At 42.0% G+C, this 23,781-nt stretch overlaps 1 protein-coding gene across 4 annotated transcripts in view; it reads left to right on the forward strand.

Annotated features, from left to right (window-relative positions):
• Positions 1-6,421, forward strand: part of CPEB4 (cytoplasmic polyadenylation element binding protein 4) — a 74,308-nt gene extending 67,887 nt beyond the window's left edge. For all 4 annotated transcript variants that reach the window (XM_032158651.2, XM_032158652.2, XM_032158653.2 and 1 more), the window contains one exon: positions 367-6,421. In XM_032158651.2, coding sequence (XP_032014542.1) covers positions 367-594 — 228 coding nt within the window. In that variant the 3' untranslated portion in view covers positions 595-6,421. The remainder of the gene's footprint in view (positions 1-366) is intronic.
• Positions 6,422-23,781: the final 17,360 nt, after the last annotated feature.

Below are 23,781 nucleotides of genomic sequence, written 5' to 3' on the forward strand. Positions count from 1 at the left end.
CACATATGACAAAAATCCAGATCCTCTAATTAAAATGAGGGTTTGTGTCTATGAAAAATCTCCTGTGGGTTTAATCTCATAACATTCTAGTCTAAACAGTTGGCTTCACTTCATGATGTCTGCTGAAATCCTTTTTCCTTTGAAGGATGTTTATTTAATAAGAAAAAAATGTAAAATGATAGATAATAAAAGCCTTACTAGGTTCTTAAAAGATGAACTATCCGTATTTCAGTAAATGAATAGTTGGTCCTTCCTCTTTGGGCACCTTGGAACAGATTCATTCAGATAGTGGGTGGAAATGTACATGTATGGTAAGCATTGCTGGCCTAGTCACTGAAAAATGTAAACTCTTGTTTTTGATTGCAGGTGGAAGTTAAGCCATATGTCTTGGATGATCAGCTGTGTGATGAATGTCAGGGGGCCCGTTGTGGGGGGAAATTTGCTCCATTTTTCTGTGCTAATGTTACCTGTCTGCAGTATTACTGTGAATATTGCTGGGCTGCTATCCATTCTCGCGCTGGCAGGGAATTCCACAAGCCCCTGGTGAAGGAAGGCGGTGACCGCCCTCGGCATATTTCATTCCGCTGGAACTAAAGGATAACTACAGTGCTCATTTTCAGGCCTCAGAATAAGTGCACTCTTCTGTTAATTCTGACCCCTTCCTCAACCTCTTCACGCTGGCATGTCCTTTTGTAGCAGTCTGTAACTTAACTATAGTATAATGAAAAGAATGACCTATAATATAGGTGTTTTGTAGATTCTCGTGTCACTGCAAACAATATGAACTCCTTTTTCGTATTGCCATCGGGTTGCATGGAAGTTTTATTCTCTTGTTTTGCTGGAAACCAAGAGGATCCAAACTTCCTGCAACATTTTCTTAGAGGAGAGAGAGAAATATTAAAAGAGAAATGAAACAATAGAGTATTTTGGGTTTTTAATTAAATTATTGTTAATAATATAACATATAAGAATACTTTTATTAAAATAACCATGCAACAATAACACTATCGGTCTATCTGACAGTTTTTCCCCCAGGGAAGTGCTTTTGCCTTTTCCTTTCTTTTTTTTTTTCATCTTTTTTGTCTCTTTTTTCCATCCCTTTTTAATTTTTTTAACAGCAATGGAGGAAGTTAACAATTTTTAATGGAAAGAGCATGTTAGAGCAAAAAATGCATAAGCAAGATTGAGCAGCATTATAATTAATTTTCAGGGTTTGGAGGCTGAACATAATTTCATTATCCCTCAAAAATTTACCACCACATCAGAAAAAATTAAAAAAAAATAGTAAAGTAGGCAGAGCTAGGTTTATTTTCTCTTAAACAATTTTTAAAATTCAGAATGTAAAAATTGGGTAGATTTACTACTGAGGGGAGTGCACTTATTTATTTAACTGACTTATCTGGTCAAAGCCCCAGGAAACCTACCAAAGCTAGAATTAATGACAACTGGTGGGAAACCTAGCATTTCCTCTCCTGAAGAACAAATGTATAAATTTTATTTTTGATGTTTATATATAAACTCTATATCCTAATTTACTAATACTCATCAGGTGTCAGCCTTTGCTCTCCATTTTGACGTTAAAAAACAACAACAGATCTAGAGATACCTCAAGGATATCATTTTTGATTTTGTGTTACAGTACACTTGTAGCCAAAACTGGAAGACAAAACCAATATAGAATTTGGCTGCTGATTGGCTTACTTTTAGATTTAAAGTTACTTTGGGTATCCTGTAATTTAGTTGTAACATAGAAAATGAAAAAAAAAAAGTTAAAGTTAAGTAGTTGCAAAGTGTTTTGCACTGTTGAACTAAGTAACTGTGTAAATCTGTGCAAAGGTACGTATGTTTATCTTACTCTTCCTATAAACTAAAATAACATTACAGTTTCAGAATTTAGCATGGGACATAGTCAGTGTTTGAAGTGCCAACTTCATCAAGTAATGCATGCTTTATTATAAATAAAATTCTAGCTTTGAAAGGCGTTATGTGTTGAACAGTATGCTTCAGGGGTAAATTTAAAATAGTCTCTTGAAGCCCTAGTCATGGAAGTAACTTTTATTTTAATTGACATTCTCTTATTAAATGCCCTATCCATCATTAAAAGGATTATTATCAGTGGGCAAAACATGAAATAATATGATCGAATGGCAATCTTGCTAGTTGCGCTACCTAACAGTACCATCTTGGATCCTTCAAAACCAAAGACTTGCCCCAGCACTGCTGTGGAACCACCTGGCTTATGACCCCTATGGATGATCTTTAGGAAAAGCAGCCCTATACTTTTAATACAGGCTTTAATGAACTATACCTGTTAAGTTCCAAAGGTCAAAATGGAGGCATTTGCTGTCTAATATTCAAACATAGAAAGGGAGCTGCTTTTAAAGAATTCCCTGCAAATACTGAAAGCAGTCATGCGAATGGAGGGTGCTCTTGTGTAGCTGGTCAGGGACTTTTTTTTCTTTTCTCCTGAACTACGTGATTCTAATTGGAATGTTCATTTGCCTCTTTTTACTCTTTTAAATGCTTGTAGGTGGCTTGGGGTGTGCTATCGTGCTGTTCCTACTCAGTAAACTGGTGTGATGAGTTAACAAGAAATAACACTGTTTGAGAACTAGCTTTGAATAATAATTTTTCCCTTTGTACATGACCTGCTGAATTTCGGTACAGTGTTTTTGTAGCTAACTTATTTTGTCATGCACATAATGTATATTTGTTATGCACTACTTTTGTATATCTTGTTTTTCCAACAGTGAACATTTTTAGGCACACTTTTCACTGACGGGATATCTCTTTATGCAATACCTCAATTTTTCATATTGCAAAGAGTAGCTTTTTGTACTTTTATTACTGAGAGATCTTCATATACTTCATTTTTTAATATAAATAATTTTAATAAATTTTATTTTCTTATATTCTGCTTTTTATACATTTCAGTGCTCTGCATACATTTTAAATTATGAATGTCGTGCACTGGCAATGCTATTTTAGAGTCTGCAGAGAAGAGAAAGCATGTTGCTTAAACATCCTTCCCCAGCACCAGCTATTGGTGTACCTATAATTTAAGAAATAGTCTATGTAAAGTCACAAATTAATGAAAAAAAATTCGCATGAAAATGACAGATAACACTGTAGTTCCTAAAAAAAAAAATTAAATGCATAAGCATAGGGTAGAAATTTAAAATAACAAAATTGTCTACAGCTTCTTACTAAGTTTTTAAAATTATTCATAAAATGCAGACATTTTTGGTGAATGTTTAGCCATTTTTAATATTAATAAATTGATGTTAAGTGTTTGATTCAGAGATGTCTGCTCTTTTATATATAAGGAAAAAAAAATAGCCTGCCTTGGGACAGGTGTGTAATGTTAGTATGCATGACTAATGTAAGAAATTGTTATTCTACTAATATTTACTTGTGATCGTGTGACAAGTGTGTTTACAGATTATTTGGTTACACTTCAATTTACAGGGCATAAACAATGATTATCTATTACTCTGAACTTTATTGATTACATGTTCTTCAGATTACATGGGATTGTAGTTGGGAGTTACCATGTAACTCAAACATAATTAACATGTAATTAGTTTACAGATTTTAGGGCATCACTTCAATTCACCAAGCATGTAGTTCTAGCGCACTAGCATGGCACCAGCCATGTACTTACAATGTAGTTACAGAGTAATTACATGGTTATTTTTGCAATGTAAAATAAAGTGTTTCTGATTATTTTCTATGTAAAGGAACCCTCTCCTTTCCCCTTCTGGTCCCCGCGCTTTGGTATAATATAAATACTTCTCCATACACAGACCTCTGCAGAATGCAAAATAAAACTTGCAGTGAATGAATTTAGCATTTTATGAGAGTGCTGTTGGAAAGACTTGATAATTCACCCCTTTTGTTTTGAAGAGTTGAATCTTCTGTTAAAAGGTGATTTAAAACTTGAATGTGATGAATTGTGGCAAGTTAACTTCAAGTTATGTGCAATACTTATTTCAAACTTTTGAAAGATCTTTGCAGTGTAATTCTTTGTTTTTAATTGCAGACATTTAAAAATGTCATTTTCTACTGTTAAGAGTAATCCTCTTTCTTGCTGGTGTTTCTAAAGAAAAGAATCAGAAATCAATCTTTCTACTAATGTAAATTTAAGATTATTTTTAAAAATGGAATAAAAGAGGTTTTGGTCATTTGCTTTATTTTATTATTTTAAAGCTACTGTGATTGATAGCATTGTAAGAATCGGGACAATATTGTATTCAACTGTTTTATTTTTTATATTTTTAAAATTTAAAGTATAATTAGTTTTTATAATTTTCATCAGATTTTTGTTATATTTTTTGGAAGTGAAACTTTTAGCAAGTGGGTGTCTAGTTTTTACTAATCCCTAATTTTTTTTCCAGTGTATTGCTCATATTATCAGAAGGAAAAGTTATTTAAGTATGTCAGTTAATTGTACTACTTGGCTGAATTTCCATATAGTTTTTACTGTGTATGGGGAGGTTGTAGTATTTATTATAGCATTTTAAATAAGGGTAATTCATTTTTTATTAAAGTCATTTTCACGTTAAGTTCCTATTTTTGTATGTTCTACTCTTAAGTTATATAACACAGTTCCTTTTTTAAAAGAGTTCATTTGTTGAAGTGCTAGTGGAAAATTAATGTTATTAAATAGTTTGCAAATGACTATTTATACCAGTATGCATATAATTTTTAAATATTTGTAATGTGAGATGTTGAATGAATAAAACTTTTAACTCAGATTTCTTTTAATATACTTATTTCTTTTTAACACAAGTAGATGATGCTTTCTTGATTGGGAATATAACAATTTAAAGTATTAGGAATATACTGTTGAGCTAATGCAGCACAAACCAGTATGAAAAAATCTTCAGTCATATAAGTACTGTGGCCAGTGTGCATTCTTATGTAAGCCTATAAGCGTCGGTGGGTGGTTGTGTCTTTGGCCTGTACTGTTAGTTCATCTGCTGCCTGCCCTGCAGAGTTCTTTTTATTTGTAGCCTTCAATATGTATACGGGGAGTAAGCCCAGGATCTAAGCATTCAGTTATCAGTTGAAGGCCAAATGCCCAACAAAAGTGAAACACCTAATGTTTAGTTAATAATGAAAGTCCGTGTCTGGGAGGTTCAGTTTTGAGTCTTTGTCAATGAATAGTCTTGATTTGTGGCCAGACTACCAAAGGGCTTGAAAACAAGTCTCTTTTGACTTCCAATTCCCAGTTCCTCCCCAGACCTTAATGTCATAGGATACGGTATGTGGGATTATACTCTCTATGGCATGTCAATTGAAAATACTATCTTTGATTTGACCCATTAATCATGTGGACTACCAAGTACTGTAATGTGTTAGTATTTATATTTTAAACTGCATTCTCAAACTTTTAACATAAGGATTTATTGTAACAAAATATAACACTGAGAATATCCTGTTTTGTCAAATTTAATATCTGTTCTTTCTTGAGTATAGTATTCTCAAGACTAGAAGAGGTTCTTGTCCTGAGAGAAATGGACTATGAGATCTTTGGCTTCTAAATTGTCTTTCCCAACATGCAGCTCTTCTAACTATAGAGATTACTGAGGGTAAGGGCAGGCTGGACAGCTTCCCCTTTCTCTTATCTGGCAATTCCCAAACCTTATGTTGAGCATTCAGTGAAGGGCCTTGAGGAAACCCCAGGGATGGGACACTGGAGATGTGGGTGGCATTTGGTTATCAAGTCTATAAATATTCCTAGGCATTCTGGGATGGTTTCACTATTTTAAGAAAAAAAAAGATAGCCCAAGCATATTTAGTTTATTTTAGGAAATGTTTATTTCAGGTAAGTGAGATATCAATGATACGTGATATAACAACTCTATCTTGAAATTATATAGGTGCATTGCTTTGGGTGTTTGAAATCACAGCATGGTGCGTCTGGAAAGGGCCTAAGAGGCTTCCTGGGCTATATTTCTGTATTCACTGATTGCCTAAACCTACCCAACAAGGAAAATTCTTTTTATTTTTATCTTTTGTTTTTACTGTCTAACCAGATGAATAAACAGTGGAAATTCTCTACCACATTCTTAACAATCAAGTTATTTCATAACCCCTTTTGGTAATGGGTTTGTGTCCACAGCTAGGTCAGAAAGTAAGTAATTTTTCTAGGGATTTTTTTTTTTTAAAGTTTGGGAAATAGTTTGATCAAAAGTCATGGGGAAAGTAATCTCTGATTTTAAAAATTGAAGAATACTGACGGTGTCAATGAAGTGAGTTAGAAATTTTTAAGGAGTAATTATTTTCTGAAATGTGTATAACCAAATAATAAGACAAAACTCTTAATATTTCAGACTGTGATCTTCAGAGGACTAGGATAGTCCTTTCCACAAGAAAAAGACAAAAAAATACAAAGTTTTACCATTAAATACACTTAGAAAATGGGTCACCTTGTTTCTTGCAAAGTCAAAATAATGCACATTTGCACATTAGCTTATTAAGACTTTGAGAAGTTCTACAATGAAGAAATCTTTTTTTTTTTTTTTTTTTTTTTTTGAGATGGAGTTTTGCTCTTGTTGCCCAGGCTGGAGTGAGTGCAATGGTGCGATCTCAGCTCACCACAATCTCTGCCTCCCAGGTTCAAGCCATTCTCCTGCCTCAGCCTCCAAAGTAGCTGGGATTACAGGCATGCGCCACCATGCCCAACTAATTTTGTATTTTTAGTAGAGACGGGGTTACTCCATGTTGGTCAGGCTGGTCTCGAACTCCCGACCTCAGGTGATCCACCTGCCTTGGCCTCCCAAAGTGCTGGGATTACAGGCGTGAGCCACTGCGCCCATCCAGAAATCTATTTACTTTGTTGAAAGTGTTCCCCTCACTCCAATTTCTCTGACTACAGATTCTGTTTACAGGTAACACACGGAACATACTTTGGGATATACCACTGTAACATTTTGGTATGTTTCAAGAAGCTTTGAAACCCCACTTTGTTTTTTGGCATCCATACATGTGTGCTGGAAGGGTGCTTGGCCCTGCCACTTGTGAGCCACTTTCAGAGCTGTTTTCATTGCCCACACCTACTTTACTGGAGTTCTAGGTACTTACCTAGCTTCTAACCCCTGTCCTAGTTCCAATGCATCCTCTTAATTCGTCTTCCCTCTACTCCCATCCCAGAAGAAAGAAAAAGAGAAGTTACTTTGCACAATAAAGCTATTTTGATTATGCTTTTCACCGGTTCAGACCAGCCCTTGTTTCTCACGAGTGCCTCAGATGCCACTTCAGACAAGCAGCTTGTGCTTTGAATCTGCCATTCTATGATATGCTGTCTCCCTGCCTCATCATTCCTATATCCTCCTTCAAAACTTTCTTTTGCAAACTTCCCTCAGCACCCGCTGATTCTCTTGAGAATAGGGGCCACTGGCTTTGAATAAATTCTAAGAATTTAGGAAATGAACATTGGCGCCCCACTAGGAGCTCTTATCTTGCAATACCAATTCAGTCGTCCTCATTAGAGAACATTTTACTTTGCCGTGCCTTGAGTCTTCTCAGGATATTTTGAGTTACCATCTTTCTCTGGTCAAGTTGGGTGTCATTGTTGGCTGTCTGGAAAAAGTGTCTTATTGTGATTCAGCGTGGTGACCAGAGTTGGGAAAGTACACATTGTCTCAGGAAGTTAAAAATGAACAGCAGCATCCCAAATCAGAATGTGAGCAAACCTCCAGCCTTTAGTATTGCGTGTAATTTGATTCAGTGTCAGAGAAAAACTGCCTGTGGGTAGCTGGGCTGGAGGTGGTGAATTAGTGCATGCAAATGCCAGCAGCTAAGCTTGAGCTTTCTTTATCCTTTTCATCGGAGTTCTATTTCAGGAAGCCCGGCTTTGATACCATAAAAATGTCAATGTGATCAAGCAAATGTCACCATTTTAAAGAGATTATTTTCAACTCTTCTCCCACCTCCCTGTGAGACCTAGGAGTGACTCCCCAGAACCCACCAAAGGCAATAGGGCATTTTAAACTCGTGAAATAAGTTACCCAGGAAGAGAACCAGGAGGGGTGGTGGTAAAATAATTATGTGAAGCTGTAAAGAATGTTTTAGCTAGGATCCAGGAAAGACCTGGCGCTTCCTTATTTGGAGGAATGAAGGTGATACAGGAGCTAAAAGGAAATTATTTAGGCGGTTAGCGAGGGTAAGAGAGTCCTCAGTAAGGCTTCCTTTTTAACAAAAAGCAGCCCCAAAATCATTTCTTTTCTAACAAAGAGCAGCCTGTAAAATCGAGCTGCAGACATAAATAAGCAAGCTGGAAGCCTGCATAGGTAAATGCCGGCAGCTGTGCCAACAGGAAAAAGCTAGCTGGGGGCCAGGCATGTTCAACATGGAGGCTCCCTCTTCCTTTTCTTTGTCGCTATGTGTGCAGTGGAAAGGCAGGCAACATGGCGTTGGCCAGGTAGAGACCCCATCTGCATAATAAAACATTAGGGTGGGATGGCCAGCTGCTTTGTGCGTGATGCAAGTGTCACACCTGGTCCGACCAATCTCTCCGGCCCTAAGTGAATCAGACACGCCTCCTCAAGCTCATCTATAAAACCCCATGCATTTCATTATGGAGCCGGAAGTCCCACTGAGGAGCCCCTCTCTCTCGTAAGAGAGAGAGCCATTCTCTTTCTTTTGCCTATTGAACCTCCACTGTTAAACTCACTTCTTGTATGTCCGCGTTGTTGATTTCCCGTGGCGTGAGATGATGAACCTCGGGTACTTACCCCAGATCACGACGCCGCTTCAAAGGCACAATTCCCCTTTCATGTTTGAGGGAAAAGTGCTGTGGGCCCTTGCGTGTTTGGTGACAGAAGGTTTGATTTCAACAGCATGCTGGGTGGGGTGGGGTGGGGTGGGGTGAGGATGGGGTGGGGTGGCGTGGGGGTGGGGTGGGGTGAGGGTGGGGTGGGGTGGGGTGAGGGTGGGGTGGGGTGGGGTGGGGTGGGAATGTGGAATAGTCACATCCATCAGATGACTCGCAGCACTCCTGACTGCAATGACGGAATGATTTGGTTCAGAAGAAACTAGTAAATGCTGATCACCTGTTATATATCAGGCCCTTACATACATTAGCAAGGATAACACTTCCATGAGGTATTGAACAGATCATAGAACTGTCTCATGGAGAAGGTGGGTGATTTGGCCAAGGCTGGGATGTGCCTAGGTCCCAGTTCTCACCTACTAATCTCAAATCTTCTCCTTTAAACCTTCTTGCCGCTGGATTAGCAATTAACAGGATCAGGGCTTTTTATTTAAGTTGGGTTTTGGTTCTAAAACAAAAGTTTCATTCCTAAACCTAATCTGGGTGTAAGTGTCATATTTGAAACTATAGAGATAGGATGATAAAACAAAAGTTGTAAGATGGCTGGGCATGGTGGCTCACGCCTGTTATCCCAGCACTCCCGGAGGACTAGGCTGAGGATCAGTTGAACCCAGGAGTTCAAGACCAGCCTGGGCAACATGGCAAAACCCCATCTCTCCAAAAAAAAAAAAAACAAAAAAACAAAAAACTTAGCTGGGCATGGTGGTGTGTGCCTGTAGTTCCAGCTGCTGTGGGGGAAGGGGGCTGCTGAGATGGAGGATTGCTGGAGCCCGGCAGGTGGAGGCTGCAGTGAGCCACGATCACACCGTGGCACTCCAGCCTGAGCAACAGAGACCGTCTTGGGGGATAAAACAAAAAAACACCACAAAATAAAAACCAAAAAAAAAAAACTCAAAAGTTGTACAATGGCTGGGAACAATGGCTCATGCCTGTAATCCCAGCACTGTGGAAGGTGGGAGGATCACTTGACGCCAGGAGTTCAAGGAGTTTGGGCAGCATGGCAAGACCCTGTCTCTAATTTTAAAAATAAAAAATAAAAATAAACTTTGTAGGAGCAAATGATTGTGAGTCCTAAAATGTGGCCACTTCCTCTCTTAAAAACTGACTGACTCTCAGCTAAGAGAGGTGCTCGAGGTCATGTAATTAGTAGGGAGGCAGATAAGGAGGCCAGAGGGAAGTCCATGAGCTCTGTCAAGCTCACGTGGCTCAGGCCTACCTCTGCAGTTCTTGTCTGCCTTACTGGCCCATGAGTATGGCTCAGAGGCCAGAACTGGGTATACATTTTAGGAGTAAGGACAAGGTAGTTGAAATGACATTTCTATTCACTCTGAGGAAGTACAGTATAGACTTCTTAGTACATATTCTTTCTCTTTGATCCAACCACCAAGAGAGACGCATCAGTTTGGGGCAGGAAACAAAGAAAAAGGAGGGCCCTTTTCTCTAGTATTGTAAACCCAAGAATTCCAGAAACACAATTTTAGGGGTGAGAATAATAATAATAAGGCCGGGGGCGGTGGCTCACGCCTGTAATCCCAGCACTTTGAGAGGCCAAGGTGGGCAGATCATGAGGTCAGGAGTTCGAGACCAGCCTGATGAACATGGTGAAACCCCATGTCTACTAAAAATGCAAAAATTAGCCAGGCATGGTGGTGCACGCCTGTAATCCCAGCTACTCAGGAGGCTGAGGCAGGAGAATCTCTTGAACCCAGGAGGTGGAGTTTACAGTGAGCCGAGATGGCACCACTGCACTCCAGTCTGGGTGACGGAGCAAGGCTCCATCTCAAAATAATAATAATAATACTAACTACAACATTGGTGGAGTGCTTTCCAAGTGCTAGGCATTTGATACAGGGGTCTCCCTTCTACCTCCCCACAATCCTATGTCATAGATACTGTCATTATACAGTATCTCACTTTAAGGTGACCAAGCTTCAAAAACGTTAACTAATCTGCAAAGCCAGGATGCGAATCTAGGCACACAGGTCCTGCCTGTTTCACCGCACCCCTTAGAAACGTCCAACCGAAGCAGAAATTTTATTAAAATTCCATTTATTCCCCTGCACTGGTTAAAAACTCACCAGTGAATAGTGTGACAGCTAATCTGTGTTGTAGTTATGCCATCCCCAAATTATCAAGGGACTAAGATGTGGCCCAACTAACCAAAATCACATGGGTTCCGAGGAAGTCTATCCAGCTTGCTAAATAATGAACAGATAGATAGGTAGGTGGATGGAGGGATATATATATATATATATATTTTTTTTTTTTTTTTTTGGCAGGGTTTCACTTTGTCACCCAGACTGGAGTGCAGTGGTACCATCATGGCTCACTGCAGCTTTGACCTCCTGGGCTTAAGTGATCCTCCCACCTTAGCTTCCTGAGTAGCTGGGACCACAGATGAGCATCACCACACCCAGCTAATTTTTTATTTCTTGTAGACACAGGCTCTCTATATGTGTATCTATATATCTATGTGTATATATAGAGATATGTATATCTCTATATATCTCAGGTATCTGTTCTTTAGATGCAAAGAAAAATCCCACCAAGAAGAAAGGGTTTTACTTTTTTCTATAGAACTATAATTGACCAACATGCTCTATATAGAAAATCAAGCCTCCTCTCATGCATCTGATCCTTTGATATCTGCACGGTCTATGTAATCTCACAAAAATAGTCCTGAAATCCAAAGGAATCGGGGAGAGACTTACGGATGTGTCCTCATGAATTTTAAAACAGCACTTGAACATTTTGCTTTTGGATTCGGATGTCAGAAGCATCAAAATAGATTTCTACAGAGAATTTATATTCCTGATCTTTTATATATATGTGTGTGTATATATATACACATATGTGTATATATGTAAAGAGAGGCAGTGTCTGCCATTTTTAGAGCAGGAGAGCTTTGAATTACACATGGCTTTGATCCTTGCTGCAGCCTAAACAGCTGTTCTTGAGCAGATGTGATGCTGTAGAGCCTGGAAGAATCAACTTAGAATCTCTGAACCCAGATTTGCAGCAAAACGCCCTTCTGAGGGAGACGTTAAGACCATGGTCAAATACAGTCATCAGCAACTTCCTTTTTCTTTGCCTCTTCCCAAAGTTCAATTCCTACAAAGACCAAACATGAAATTCTAAAGCTGGAGAGGATGCAACCTGGGAAATCAGATTTAGTCTCATAAGTGTTGTACTTAGGATCAGCAGCCCTCCATAAGGGGTGTCGGAGGGTGAGGAGGAGGAGTTTAAGGGGGAGAGTAGGGAGAATGAGGAGGTCAAGAAGAGAGAGGAGTAGAATTTAACTATTGCATGCAATTTTGTGTCCAGAAGGCAACAGCACCCTCTACACACACGGCCCATAACTAGGGATCTAAGGCCTTTCACACTCCTGATCGCACCCTCATCATTCTCCCCAGGGTGGGGCAATTTTTCATTAATACAGTTATCACCCATAATGGGGAAAAACTGGAATTTCTTCTTGGCTTTGCTTATACACGTTTTGTAATATTCTTTCCTTTGAATTCTACATGGAGAGTGGAGCTCCATAATGGTTGGAAGTCGGGGTCTATCATCTGATTCTGGTAGCACGTAGCACTGTGTTTAGCACAGAGTAAGCACTCAGTAAGTGTTAACTCATTATCATCATCATCATTGTTGTTTGCTGCTGTTATCTATCCGCTTACGAAGTGCCAGTCCCAGTGCTGAGTTGAGGGCAGAGGTGGGTGGCAGGGTCACTGCCAAGTGCAGGGCTAGGAACCCTGGGATGTCCCTCTCCCACGTTCCTTTCCTCCTGTGGATTCTCTGGCTCCCAGCCCATCCAGCCTACAACAGTTGCCATGGTGACCGAGAAGACTCTGCGACTCCAGGCCCTGCTGCTACCGCAGTGCCCAGCTCTCGCTGTCTCCCTCTTTCCATCTTAGGAACTGGAGGATTCCTCCCATGTCTGGGAGTCACGAGCGGCAGCAGAGGGGGTTGAATGTGTGCTACCAAACTGGGCATAAACTCCAGAGGGGCTGTGTCCTGGGACTGGTTTTCTGGAAACTTTGGATAAGCCCCAAATCTTTCCCTTTAGGGAAAGAATCAAGAGGTGGGAAGAGTTGGAAATTAGGCCCTGTGTCCTTCAGTGACAGCTCAATGACACTGCCTTTGAGGAAACAGAATTTTTAGTTCTGCAATTATTTCCCCTTTGTCCTTATAAAGTGCAAAAGGTGGGTGAAGCGAGCCCAGACACCATGTGGGATAGTAGACCTGACTTGCACCTGGGAGCTGGGCATAGCTGGGCTCAAACGCCAAAGACAGGAAGCACTGCGGTTAGGGACTTGGCTTTGGGGTGACACCAATGGGGTTTCTATCCTTGGACTACCGCTGACGGACCAAGTGACCTTGACCACATTAGGTAACCTCTAAGAATCGGCTTTCTCATGCACTAGAAGGGCAAATAATCATCACTGGTTTGAGGTTAGGATTCAACAAGGTATTCATGAAAAATGTGCTTCAGTCATAATCATTAGGGGCCCCCAGTATCGTTAACATTATTGCCCCAGATCTGACCATTGTTGGCCCCAGCTACCTAAGGAAAGTCCCCTTACCTCTCAGAGAGATGGAGGCATGGCCTCCAGCCTCCACCCCGCAGCTAGGGTGGAACAGAAACCTGACCGCCTCTGCCCCTGCCTTGCAAAACACCCCAGCTGCGGCTCATTGCCCTGGAAATAAAATCCGCCCCAAGGCCTTGCAAGATCTGGCCCTGGCTCCCAACCTGCCCTTCTATTTCTCCTTCTTGATGGTGGGCTGCTACCACTCTGCCTGGACCACCGTTCTGGTAATGCAGGTCTCCTTCCCTGGTGCACCGCCTTCTCACCTGCCTCCTAGGAAAGTCTCTGCCTGCTCCTGCCCTGCCCCCTTCCTTGCTTCGACCCAGCTCCAGGTGGAGCTGGCTCCTCACTTCTCCTTCTACAGTCAGCTGGCACATCACCATCACCTCCTCCCTCTGAGAGGACTTCCTGGGTCTCTCTGAAGCCCTCCTGGCCATCACTTTTTACTTGTTATCAGAAGCACTCCTGACTCGGCACTGAATAGGATGCATAATTGTCACTGCCTATCGTTTGTTTACCTTTCTTGGGGGAGGAGACAAATATTCTCTTGCCTGTGTCCTCAGGGCCCATCATGTGCCTTGCTCCTGGTAAGCACTTACTAAATGTTTGCTGAATGAGTGACTAACAGGATCCCTATGTGAGCTCTCTTCCTTAGACCTGCTTTCAAAGTTGCCATTAAGAGGAGGGCTGTGCTTCAGGAGTAGAGGCCCACAGCTTATGGGGCCCCAAGGCTGGATGTTTCACAAGGAAAGTGCAGATCAGAATGCCTGATAAAGGTAGCTTGGAGCACTCAGAGAAGTACAGGCAAAAAGTTCACCTGGGGATCTTGTCAAAACACAGGTTCGGAGTCAGTAGCACTGGGGGCCTGAAACTACATCTCTAACAAGCTGTCCAGCGGGCTCCATGCTACTGCTTCTTCATAGAAGTTAGTTCTTGAGAAAGCCGTGAACTTTCAGACCTCGGAGTAACGCGGTCAGAATGAGTACAGCGGCCGGGAGAGCAGAGCCTGGGTGGGTTGTGGGTGGGCCTCCTGCCTGACCCAGGCCCTAGGGGCAGGGAGGGCAAAAGCAAAGGAAGCGCTGGCTCCTCTCTATGCCTGAGCAGACCAGCCAGCTGAGGCTGGAATCTGTTTTCTAGAATTTTCCTTAGTCCCAGGGAAAGAATTCCATCCGGGAGTTAGCTCATTCATTCATCTATTTATTTCTTCAGCAAATATTTGTTGTTATTAGGCCCCGAGGACGCTGTGGGGACAAGACAGGCAAAGGCCCTGCCCTCTTGGCATTTATGTTCTGGAGACAAAGGCCTGGATTTGAGCCCTGGGATGTGTGTGTGTGTGTGTGTGTGTGTTTGTGTGTGTGTGTGTGTGTGTTGCTGTGTCGGATTTGGGTGAGTCACTTCAGCTTCAGCAATGGAGCCTTAGTGAAATGTGATGGGCATTATTGGGAAGATCTCGGGAAAGAATGCCTTGAAAAGATAAGGCATTACTGTTATGCATAGAACCACCAATCTGAATTTCCAACTTTATAACTGTTACCCGAAGTTGTTGATCTGCAAAAGAACATTGCATCAGGGAGTTTCTTTATTCATTCAGTCATTCATCCAACAAGTATTTGCACTGTCCCAGGCTCTGGGGACATTGTGGGGACAAATCCAGCAAAGTCCCTGTTCCCTTGGCATTTATGTCCTGGGAAAGGGAACTCATCAGACGGTCACCAAGTAAACACGTACATAAGTAGGAAAATATTAGTGCTTTGCCTTGAGGAAATTAAACCAGCTAATACAGTGCAGACTAGGAAGGAGTGGGGCTATGTTAACTGGGCGATTAGAGAAGTCCTCCTTGACAGGTGAGATTTAAACGGATCTGAATAATGAGAAAACACAAGCCATGCTGAAGTGTGAGGAGAAAGTATTCTGGACAGAGGAAATAGCACGTGCAAGTGTCCTGGGGCAAGACTGAGCTTGATAAATGTGCAAGGAAGAGCAGTGTGGCCAGGCACAGTGAGCCAGGGGGCGCACCAGGACCTGAGCTCAGAGAGGCGGGGGGACTGCACAAGACAAGACCTTGTTAGCCCAGTAGAGACTTTAGATTTTATTTTTAATTACACGGAGGGAGAGTCAGTGAAAGTAGCTGCAGGGGAGGGATGGGACTGATTTGCGATCACCAGGACAACTGTGGGAAGAATAGATTGTAAAGGAGCCCGAGTGGGGCAGGAGAAGCCCTTAGGAGGGGGTAGCAGTGGCGCCGGTGTCGCTGGTGTCAGTGCAGGATGGCAGCAGAACTGGGCCACGTTAGCTCTTCGTGTCAGAGAGAACGTGGGCAGTGAGGAAGACACGTGTGCGTGACTTGAGAGTTGGCAAAGTCCCACATGCCCTACTATTTTGGGAGGAAACACAATTTACAACGCATTACTAATCTCGTTCCCTTGGAACACTTCAGCAGAGGCAAAACCTTCATGAAGTCAGAAGGAAAACAAGGTCACTTCTAATCCTGCCTAGACACACAGAACCTTCAAAAGGAAGGTATCGATTACAAAGGGAGACTGTTACCCCAATCCCCTCCCTGTTCTCTGAAGTCTCATTGAAATTCTTTGCTTATCTGAAAGGGTATGAGATCCTGCTTCAACAGGTAAGGAGTGGTATTAATACTTAGTTGCATGACACAGACTCTAATTCTGATCAAGCGTTGCTCTAATTTGGCGGGGGCGGGAAGGGCGGTTCTGGAAGGAAAATGAGATAGAAGTGATGATGCAGGCAATTTAATTAATTTAGAGACTGGGCGCAAAACCCAGGTGTGTGTCTGTGTTGGTTTAATGGTGTGGAGGCAGCAGGGGGAGGGAGGAAACACTCAGTTTCCCTGCTACCAGGTCTAGAGAATTGTATCTCAGTTCCCTGTAGGGGTGGGGCCCTCCCATTCCTTCAGGGTTGGGCCAGGTCCCCTGGGCCCAGGGTCCTTTCATTCACAAAGGACTGAAAATGGAGACAGCTGACATTATCTGAAGGTTAAACAATAGCCATAGAGCTCCACTGCCTGGTATCATAGCACTGAGCCCTGAACACCTTTCAACTTGGTACCATTATCACACCCTCTGCGGTAACCCACAAAGAATCCAATCTTCCCCTAATTCTCAACAAGAGCACAAGGATGTTACATTGTACTTTGAGGGTTAATAGCATTTATTTATTTAACATACACATTTAAAATATATCAATTTCTGCTTTTTTTTTTTTTTTTTTTTGAGATGGAGTCTTACTCTGTCACCCAGGCTGGAGTGGCGCCATCTCGGCTAACTGCAACCTCTGCCTCCCAGGTTCAAGCGATTCTCCCGCCCCAGCCTCCTGAACAAGTGGGATTACAGGCGTGTGCCACCACACCTGGCTAATTTTTATATTTTTAGTTGAGACGGAGTTTCGCCATGTTGGCCAAGCTGGTCTCGAACTCTTGACCTCAGGTGATCCGCGCGCCTCGGCCTCCCAGAGTGCTGGAATTTAGAGGCGTGAGCCACTGCACCCGGCCCACAATTGCTTTATTATAAAAAAGGAAATCTCTCTTCCCCTCAACCCATGGAATTGGCCTGGGGTCTCTTTCCTTCACAGAGCAGTCCTGGGGTTGGCATTTTGAAAGTTGGGGGACTTAGGAGCAAGGTGTGTTTCAGCTCCCCACTCACCCGGAATCACAATGGAAGCTGCCAGAAGCTGTGGCAGAACCAGCGGAGGGTGAAGGAACAGCATTTCAGGCAGATGAGGCGGGGAGGCCCTTTCCTGACAGCCATCCCCGAGGTGTCCCTCAGGGGAACATATGTCCCAGACCTGCCGCTGGCCAAATGGAATTCATGACTAGGAATATGCACCGTTTGGTTAACTCGGCTCCTGCAGCTGTTTGATGAGGGGTGGGGAGGGAGGAGCCAGTCACCTCTTTTGTGGGCTGAAATTCCATCTCACATCATGGATCCTGGGCTCCCGGGCTGCGCATCCCCAAGCCCGCCTGCTTCTCTCCGCTTGCGCCGCGGCTCACAGGGGTTGGAGACGCACCTTCTCCAAGTGCCATTTTCAAAAAGCTCAGGCAGGGAGTCGTGTTTTGAATTGAGGCTACTCACTTCACTTCTTGGTAATAATAAAAATTGAGGGAGGCGGCGTCGGGGGAAAAAAAGGGTTTCCTTCTTAAAGGGGAAGGGGGGAAAGAACGGGACGACTTTATCTGAGAGCTGTGACTGCCACCTGGTGGACAATGTCAGCTGAGCAGGACAAAGCCTCCCTCCTTCCAGTCACCCGTTCCTGCCTTCTTCACTCTTCTGGTCGACTGTCTCCCTCCAGGAGAAGCTCTGTGGAGGGGAGGAGAGAAACAGCTACAACACAGTGTGATGAATGCTGCGATAGGCGCGGTCTCGAATAGGGACTCAGGGTGTGGGAGCCACAGCCACACAGCCTGGGTATGATCCCTGCCCCGGGACTTCCCTGCCGTAACTTTGGCTGAGCGACTTAACCTCTCCTGTGCCTCCTCCTTCTTATCTGTAAAACGAGGCTCACGGCCCCTACCTCACAGAATGGCAGTTCCTGTCTCCTAGGTCGTTAAGGATGGAATGACGCACTCCATGTACATACCGAGCGCGGGTCTGGCTCAGAGGCAGGGCTCAGCAATTGGCTGGTAGCATGGAGGGAAGCCTGCAGCCACGGGAACCTCTGGATGGTGTCAGGTGCTCTGCGGCCCCCGGGGGCGGGGGAAGGACTAGTGAGCAGAAACTCCTCCCCGCCTCATCAGGTGAGGGAGACAGGCATGAACACTTGAATGAAGAACAGAAAAGGCACGTGCCTGCCCCCACGGTCTCCTTGGGGAGGTGGACTTGTACACAGGTGATTATCATCCGTAATAAGCATATTCTGGGATGGGATTCGGTGCCATAGGAGCTACCCTACCTCGGGAGTGGGCAGACTTTAGGGAAACAGTGGAGGTGGCGCACCCTGGTACTGAGGGTTGGCCCCTTGCTGCAGGTGAAGGAGATGCTGGAGATGATGTCTAAGTGTCGAGATGAGCCACAGTCCTCTCTCCCTCTTACCAGAACACTTGAGTCCCGAGGCTGCTGGTGGTGGTGGTCGGGGGGGCGGATGCTGATATGAGGCTGAGGTGGGGAAGGGTGGCAATAAACAAGTAAACAGTAAACAAGAGAATTTCAGAGCATGGTAGAGACAATGTATGAGGGAGGGCGCGAGGACAGAGCTGCTTTGGAGAGAGGGGTCCAGGATGGCAGCTCCCAGGAGGGGCCTTTAGGCTGAGATCTGCACCGTGAGAAGGTGTGAGCTGGGTGCACCCTCACCTGTCAGGCTCTCGCGTCATCCTGCTGGGCATCCTGTTAGCAGCCCCGCATGCCGACTCTTGTGGAGAACAGGGAAGGCTCCAGGTTACTGGGATGGTGAGACAGCTCTGTGATTGTTCCACGTGGACAGGCCAAAACAGGGTTTTAAGGCACAGTAGCCTCAGTCTCCTCTGTTCCCTATATCTCCTCCTTCCCTGTTCTTCTGGCTGAGGGGAGGGAGTTAGTATCAGATTTGACGTCTCTCCTACCAAAATAAACACTAGATTAAAATATATATATTTTATATTTATATAAATATATATTCAAAGGGACTGGAGAGCTACTGAGGTGGTAAGACCTTGAGGCGGGTTGTGCACAAGTCTAGGCAGAAGACAAGCACCAAGGTGATGCAATATTCAGCATGACTTCTCCTCCAGACATTGGCTGACAGTGAGTGACAGCCTAGAGGCTAAGACGCTGAGCTGTAGGTGGCCTCATGGGGTGTTAAGGGACAAAAGTAAGACCAGGGCCAGAAAGGGCCCTGATAAACACCCTGGACTTTAAATTGAGGCATTTAAGAGCTAAAGTCTAGAGAGTAAGACCAAACAAGATATACACTAGCCTTCGTAAAGACTGAACCCAGCTATAAATCAGCTTGATCCCAAGTAAGGAATTAAGATGAACTTCCTCTACCTCAACTGCCCACCAGAAACGAAAGTAAATTCTCTCTGGAGAATGATAACATCATCTAGAGTTTCAAATAATCTTTACAATTTTTATTACACACCATCTGGTATTTGATTTTAAAAATTTTTCCAGCACACCAGAATTCAAAATCCAATGACTAAAAAATAAGAGAAACAAATGGCTTCAGTTACCATAATGGTATTTTTAAATTTTCAATAGTTTTTTTTGCGGAACAGGTGGTGTTTGGTTACATGGATAAGTGCTTTCGTGGTGATTTCTGAGATTTTGGTGCATCCATCACCCAAGCAGCGTGCACTGTTGCTGTTACACCCGAGCAGCGTAGTAGACTACCCAATGTGTAGTATTTTATCCCTCACCCTCACTCCCACCCTTTCCGGAGTCCCCAAAGTGCACTGTTATCATTCTCATGCCTCCATCCTCATAGCTTAGCTCCAATTTATAAGTGAGAACATACAATGTTTGGTTTTCCATTCCTGAGTTACTTCACTTAGAATGGTCTCCAACTCCATCCAGGTTGCTGTGAATGCCATTATTTTATTCCTTTTTATGGCCGAGTAGTATTCCATGGTGTGTGTGTGTGTGTATATATATATATATACACACACCGCATTTTCTTTATCCACTCGTTGCTGAATCGACATTTGGACTGGTTCCATATGTTTGCAATTGCAAATTGTACGGCTATAAACATGCATGTGCAAGTGTCTTTTTTTTTTTTTTTTTTTTTTAATAAAATGACTTCTTTTCCTTTGGGAAAATACACAGTAGTGGGATTGCTGGATCAAATGGCAGATCTACTTTTAGTTCTTTAAGAAATCTCCACACTGTTTTCCATAGTGGTTGTACTAGTTTATATTCCCAACAGCAATGTAAAAGGATTCCCTTTTCACCACATCCACAGCAACATTATTTATTTTTTAATTATGGCCCTTCTTGCAGGAGTAAGGTGGTATCGCATTGTGGTTTTGATTTGCAGTTCCCTGATCATTAGTGATGTTGAGCATTTTTTCATGTTTGTTGGCCATTTGTATATCTTCTTTTGAGAATTTTTTCTTCATGTCCTTAGCCCACTTTTTGATCGGATTATTTGTTTTGTTTTTCTTGCTGATTTGAGTTTCTTGTAGATTCCAGATATTAGTCCTTTGCTGGAAGTATAGATTGTAAAGATTTTCTCCCACTCTGTGGGTTGTCTGTTTACTCTGCTGATTCTTTCTTTCTTTTTAGTTTAATTAAGTACCATCTATTTATCTTTGTTGCATTTGTTTCAGGGTTCTTGGTCATGAAGTCTTTGCTTAAGCCAAAGTCTAGAATGGTTTTTCCAATGTCATCTTGTAGAATATTTATGGTTTCAGGTCTTAGATTTAAGTCCTTGATCCACTTTGAGTTGATTTTTGCATAAAGTGAGAGATGAGGATCTAATTTCATTCTTCTACCTGTGGCTTGCCAATTATCCCAGCACCATTTGTTGAATAGGATGTCCTTTCCCCACTTTATGTTTTTGTTTGCTTTGTCAAAGATCAGCTGGCTGTATTGAACTTTATTTCTGAGTTCTCTATTCTGTTCTTTTGGTCTATGTGCCTATTTTTATACCAGTACCATGCTGTTTTGGTGACTATATGCTTACAGTATAGCTTGAAGTCGGATAATGTGATGCCTCCAGATTTTTTTTTTTTTGCTTAGTCTTGTTTTGGCTATGTGAACTCTTTTTTATTTTGTCCCATATGAATTTTAGGATTGCTTTTTATAGTTCTGTGAAGAATGATGATGGTAATTTGATGGGAATTGCATTGAATTTGGCAGTATGGTCATTTTCACAATATTGATTCTACTCATCCACAAGCATGTGATGTTTCCATTTGTTTGTGCCATCTATGATTTCTTTCAGCAGCAATTTGTAGTTTTCCTTGTACAGGTCTTTCGCCACCTTGGTTAGGTGTCAGATGTATTCCTAAGTATTTTTTTATTATTATTTGCAGCTATTGTAAAAGGGGTTGAGCTCTTGTTCTGATTCTCAGCTTGGTCGCTGTTGAGGTACAGCGGTGCTATTAATTTGTGTACCTTGGTTTTGTATCCTGAAACTTTACTGAATTCATTTATCAGATCTAGGTGCTTGTTGGATGAGTCTTTAGGGTTTTCTAGGTATATGATCATTGGCAAACAGTGACAATTTGATTTCTTCTTTACCAATGTGGATGCCCTTTATTTCTCTTGTCTGATTGCTCTGGCTAGGACTTCCAGTACTATGTTGAATACAAGTGGTGAAAGTGGGCATCCTTGTCTTGTTCCAGGTCCTAGGGGGAATGCTTTCAACTTTCCCCCATTCAATATAATGTTGGCTGTAAGTTTGTCATAGATGGCTTTTATTACCTTAAGGTATGTCCCTTCCATGTCGATTTTGCTGAGGGTTTTAATCATAAAGTGATGCTGGATTTTGTCAAATGCTTTTTCTGTGTCTACTGAGATGATTGTGTGATTTTTATTTTTATTTCTGTTTATGTGGTGCATCACATTTATTGACTTGGTATGTTAAACTATCCCTGCATCCCTGGTATGAAACCCACTTGATCATGGTGGATTATCTTGTTGATATGTTGTTGGATTCGGTTAGCTAGTATTTTGTTGAGGATTTTTGCATCTATGTTTATCAGGAATGTTGGTCTGCAGTTTTCTTATTATGTCCTTTCCTGGTTTTGGTGTTAGGGTAATACTGGCCTCATAGAATGATTTAGGGAGCATTCCCTCTTTCTCTATGTTTCGGAATAGTGTCAATAGTATTGGTACCAATTCTTTGAATGTCTGATAGAATTCAGCTGTGAAACTATCTGCTCCTGGACTTCTTGTTGGCCATTTTAAAATTACCATTTCAATTTTTCTGCTTGTTATTGGGGGTCTATTCAGTTTTTTTAAATTTTTTTTATTTTAGACAGTCTCGTTCTGTCCCCCGGGCTGGAGTGCAGTGGTGCCATCTTGGCTCACTGCAACCTCCGCCTCCCAGGTTCAAGTGATTCTCCTGCCTCAGCCTCCCAAGTAGCTAGGATTACATGCACCTGCCACCATGCCTGGCTAATTTTTGTATTTTTAGTAGAGACAGGGTTTTGCCATGTTGGCCAGGCTGGTGGTGAACTCCTGACCTCAGGTGATCCGCCCACCTTGGCCTCTCAAAGTGCAGGGATTACAGGCGTGAGCCAGTGCGCCTGGCCTGTTCAGAGTTTTCATTTCCCCCTGGTTTAATCTAGTAGGGTTGTATATTCCAGGAATTTCTCCATCTCCTCTAGGTTTTCTAGTTTGTGCACATAACGGTGTTCATAGTAGCCTTGAATGATCTTTTATATTTCTGTGGTATAGGTTGTAATATCTTCCGTTTCTTTTCTAATTGAACTTATTTGGATCTTCTCTCTTCTTGGTTAATGTCACTAATGGTCTATCAATTTTATCTTTTCAAAGAACCAGCTTTTTGTTTCATTTATCTTTTGTATTTTTTTGTTTTGTTTCAATTTCACGTAGTTGTGCTCTAATTTTTGTTATTTCTTTTCCTCCGCTGGGTTTGGGTTTAGTTTGTTCTTGTTTCTATAGTTCCTTGAGGTGACCTTAGCTTGTCTATTTGTGGTCTTTCAGACTTTTTGACGTAGGCATTTAATGCTATGAACTTTCCTCTTAGCACCACTTTTGCTGTAATCCCAGATGATTTCATAGATTGTGTCACTATTGTCATTCATTGCAAAAAAAGGTTTAATTTCTATCTTCATTTGATTGTTGACTCAATGATCATTCAGGAGCAGATTATTTAATTTCCATGTATTTGCATGGTTTTGAGGGTTCCTTTTGGAGTTTCTAATTTTATTTCACTGTAGTCTGAGAGAGTACTTGATATAATTTTGATTTTCTTAAATTTATTGGGACTTGTTTTGTGGCCAATCATATCGTCTATTTTGAAGAATGTTCCATGTGCTGACGAATATAATGTATATTCTGCAGCTGTTGGGAAGAATGTTCTGTATCTGTTAAGTCCATTTGTTCTAGGGTATAGTTTAAGTCTACAGTTTGTTGACTTTTTGTCTTGATGACGTGTCTAGTGTTGTCAGTCGAGTATTCAAGTCCCCCACTATTGTTGTGTTGCCATCTGTCTCATTTCTTAGGTCTAGTAATAATTGTTTATAAATTTGGGAGCTCCAGTGTTAGGTGCACGTATATCTAGAATTCTGATATTTTCCTTTTGGACTAGTCTTTTTATTATTACATAATGTCCCTCTTTGTCTTTTTTAACTGTTTAAAAGTCTGTTTCGTCTAATATAAGAATAACTACTCCTGCTCACTTTTGGTGTCCATTTGCATGGAATATCTTTTTCCACTCCTTTAC

This window comes from Hylobates moloch, unplaced genomic scaffold (assembly GCF_009828535.3).
Source record: "Hylobates moloch isolate HMO894 unplaced genomic scaffold, HMol_V3 SCAFFOLD_6, whole genome shotgun sequence".
In the NCBI taxonomy this organism is placed as follows: domain Eukaryota; kingdom Metazoa; phylum Chordata; class Mammalia; order Primates; family Hylobatidae; genus Hylobates; species Hylobates moloch.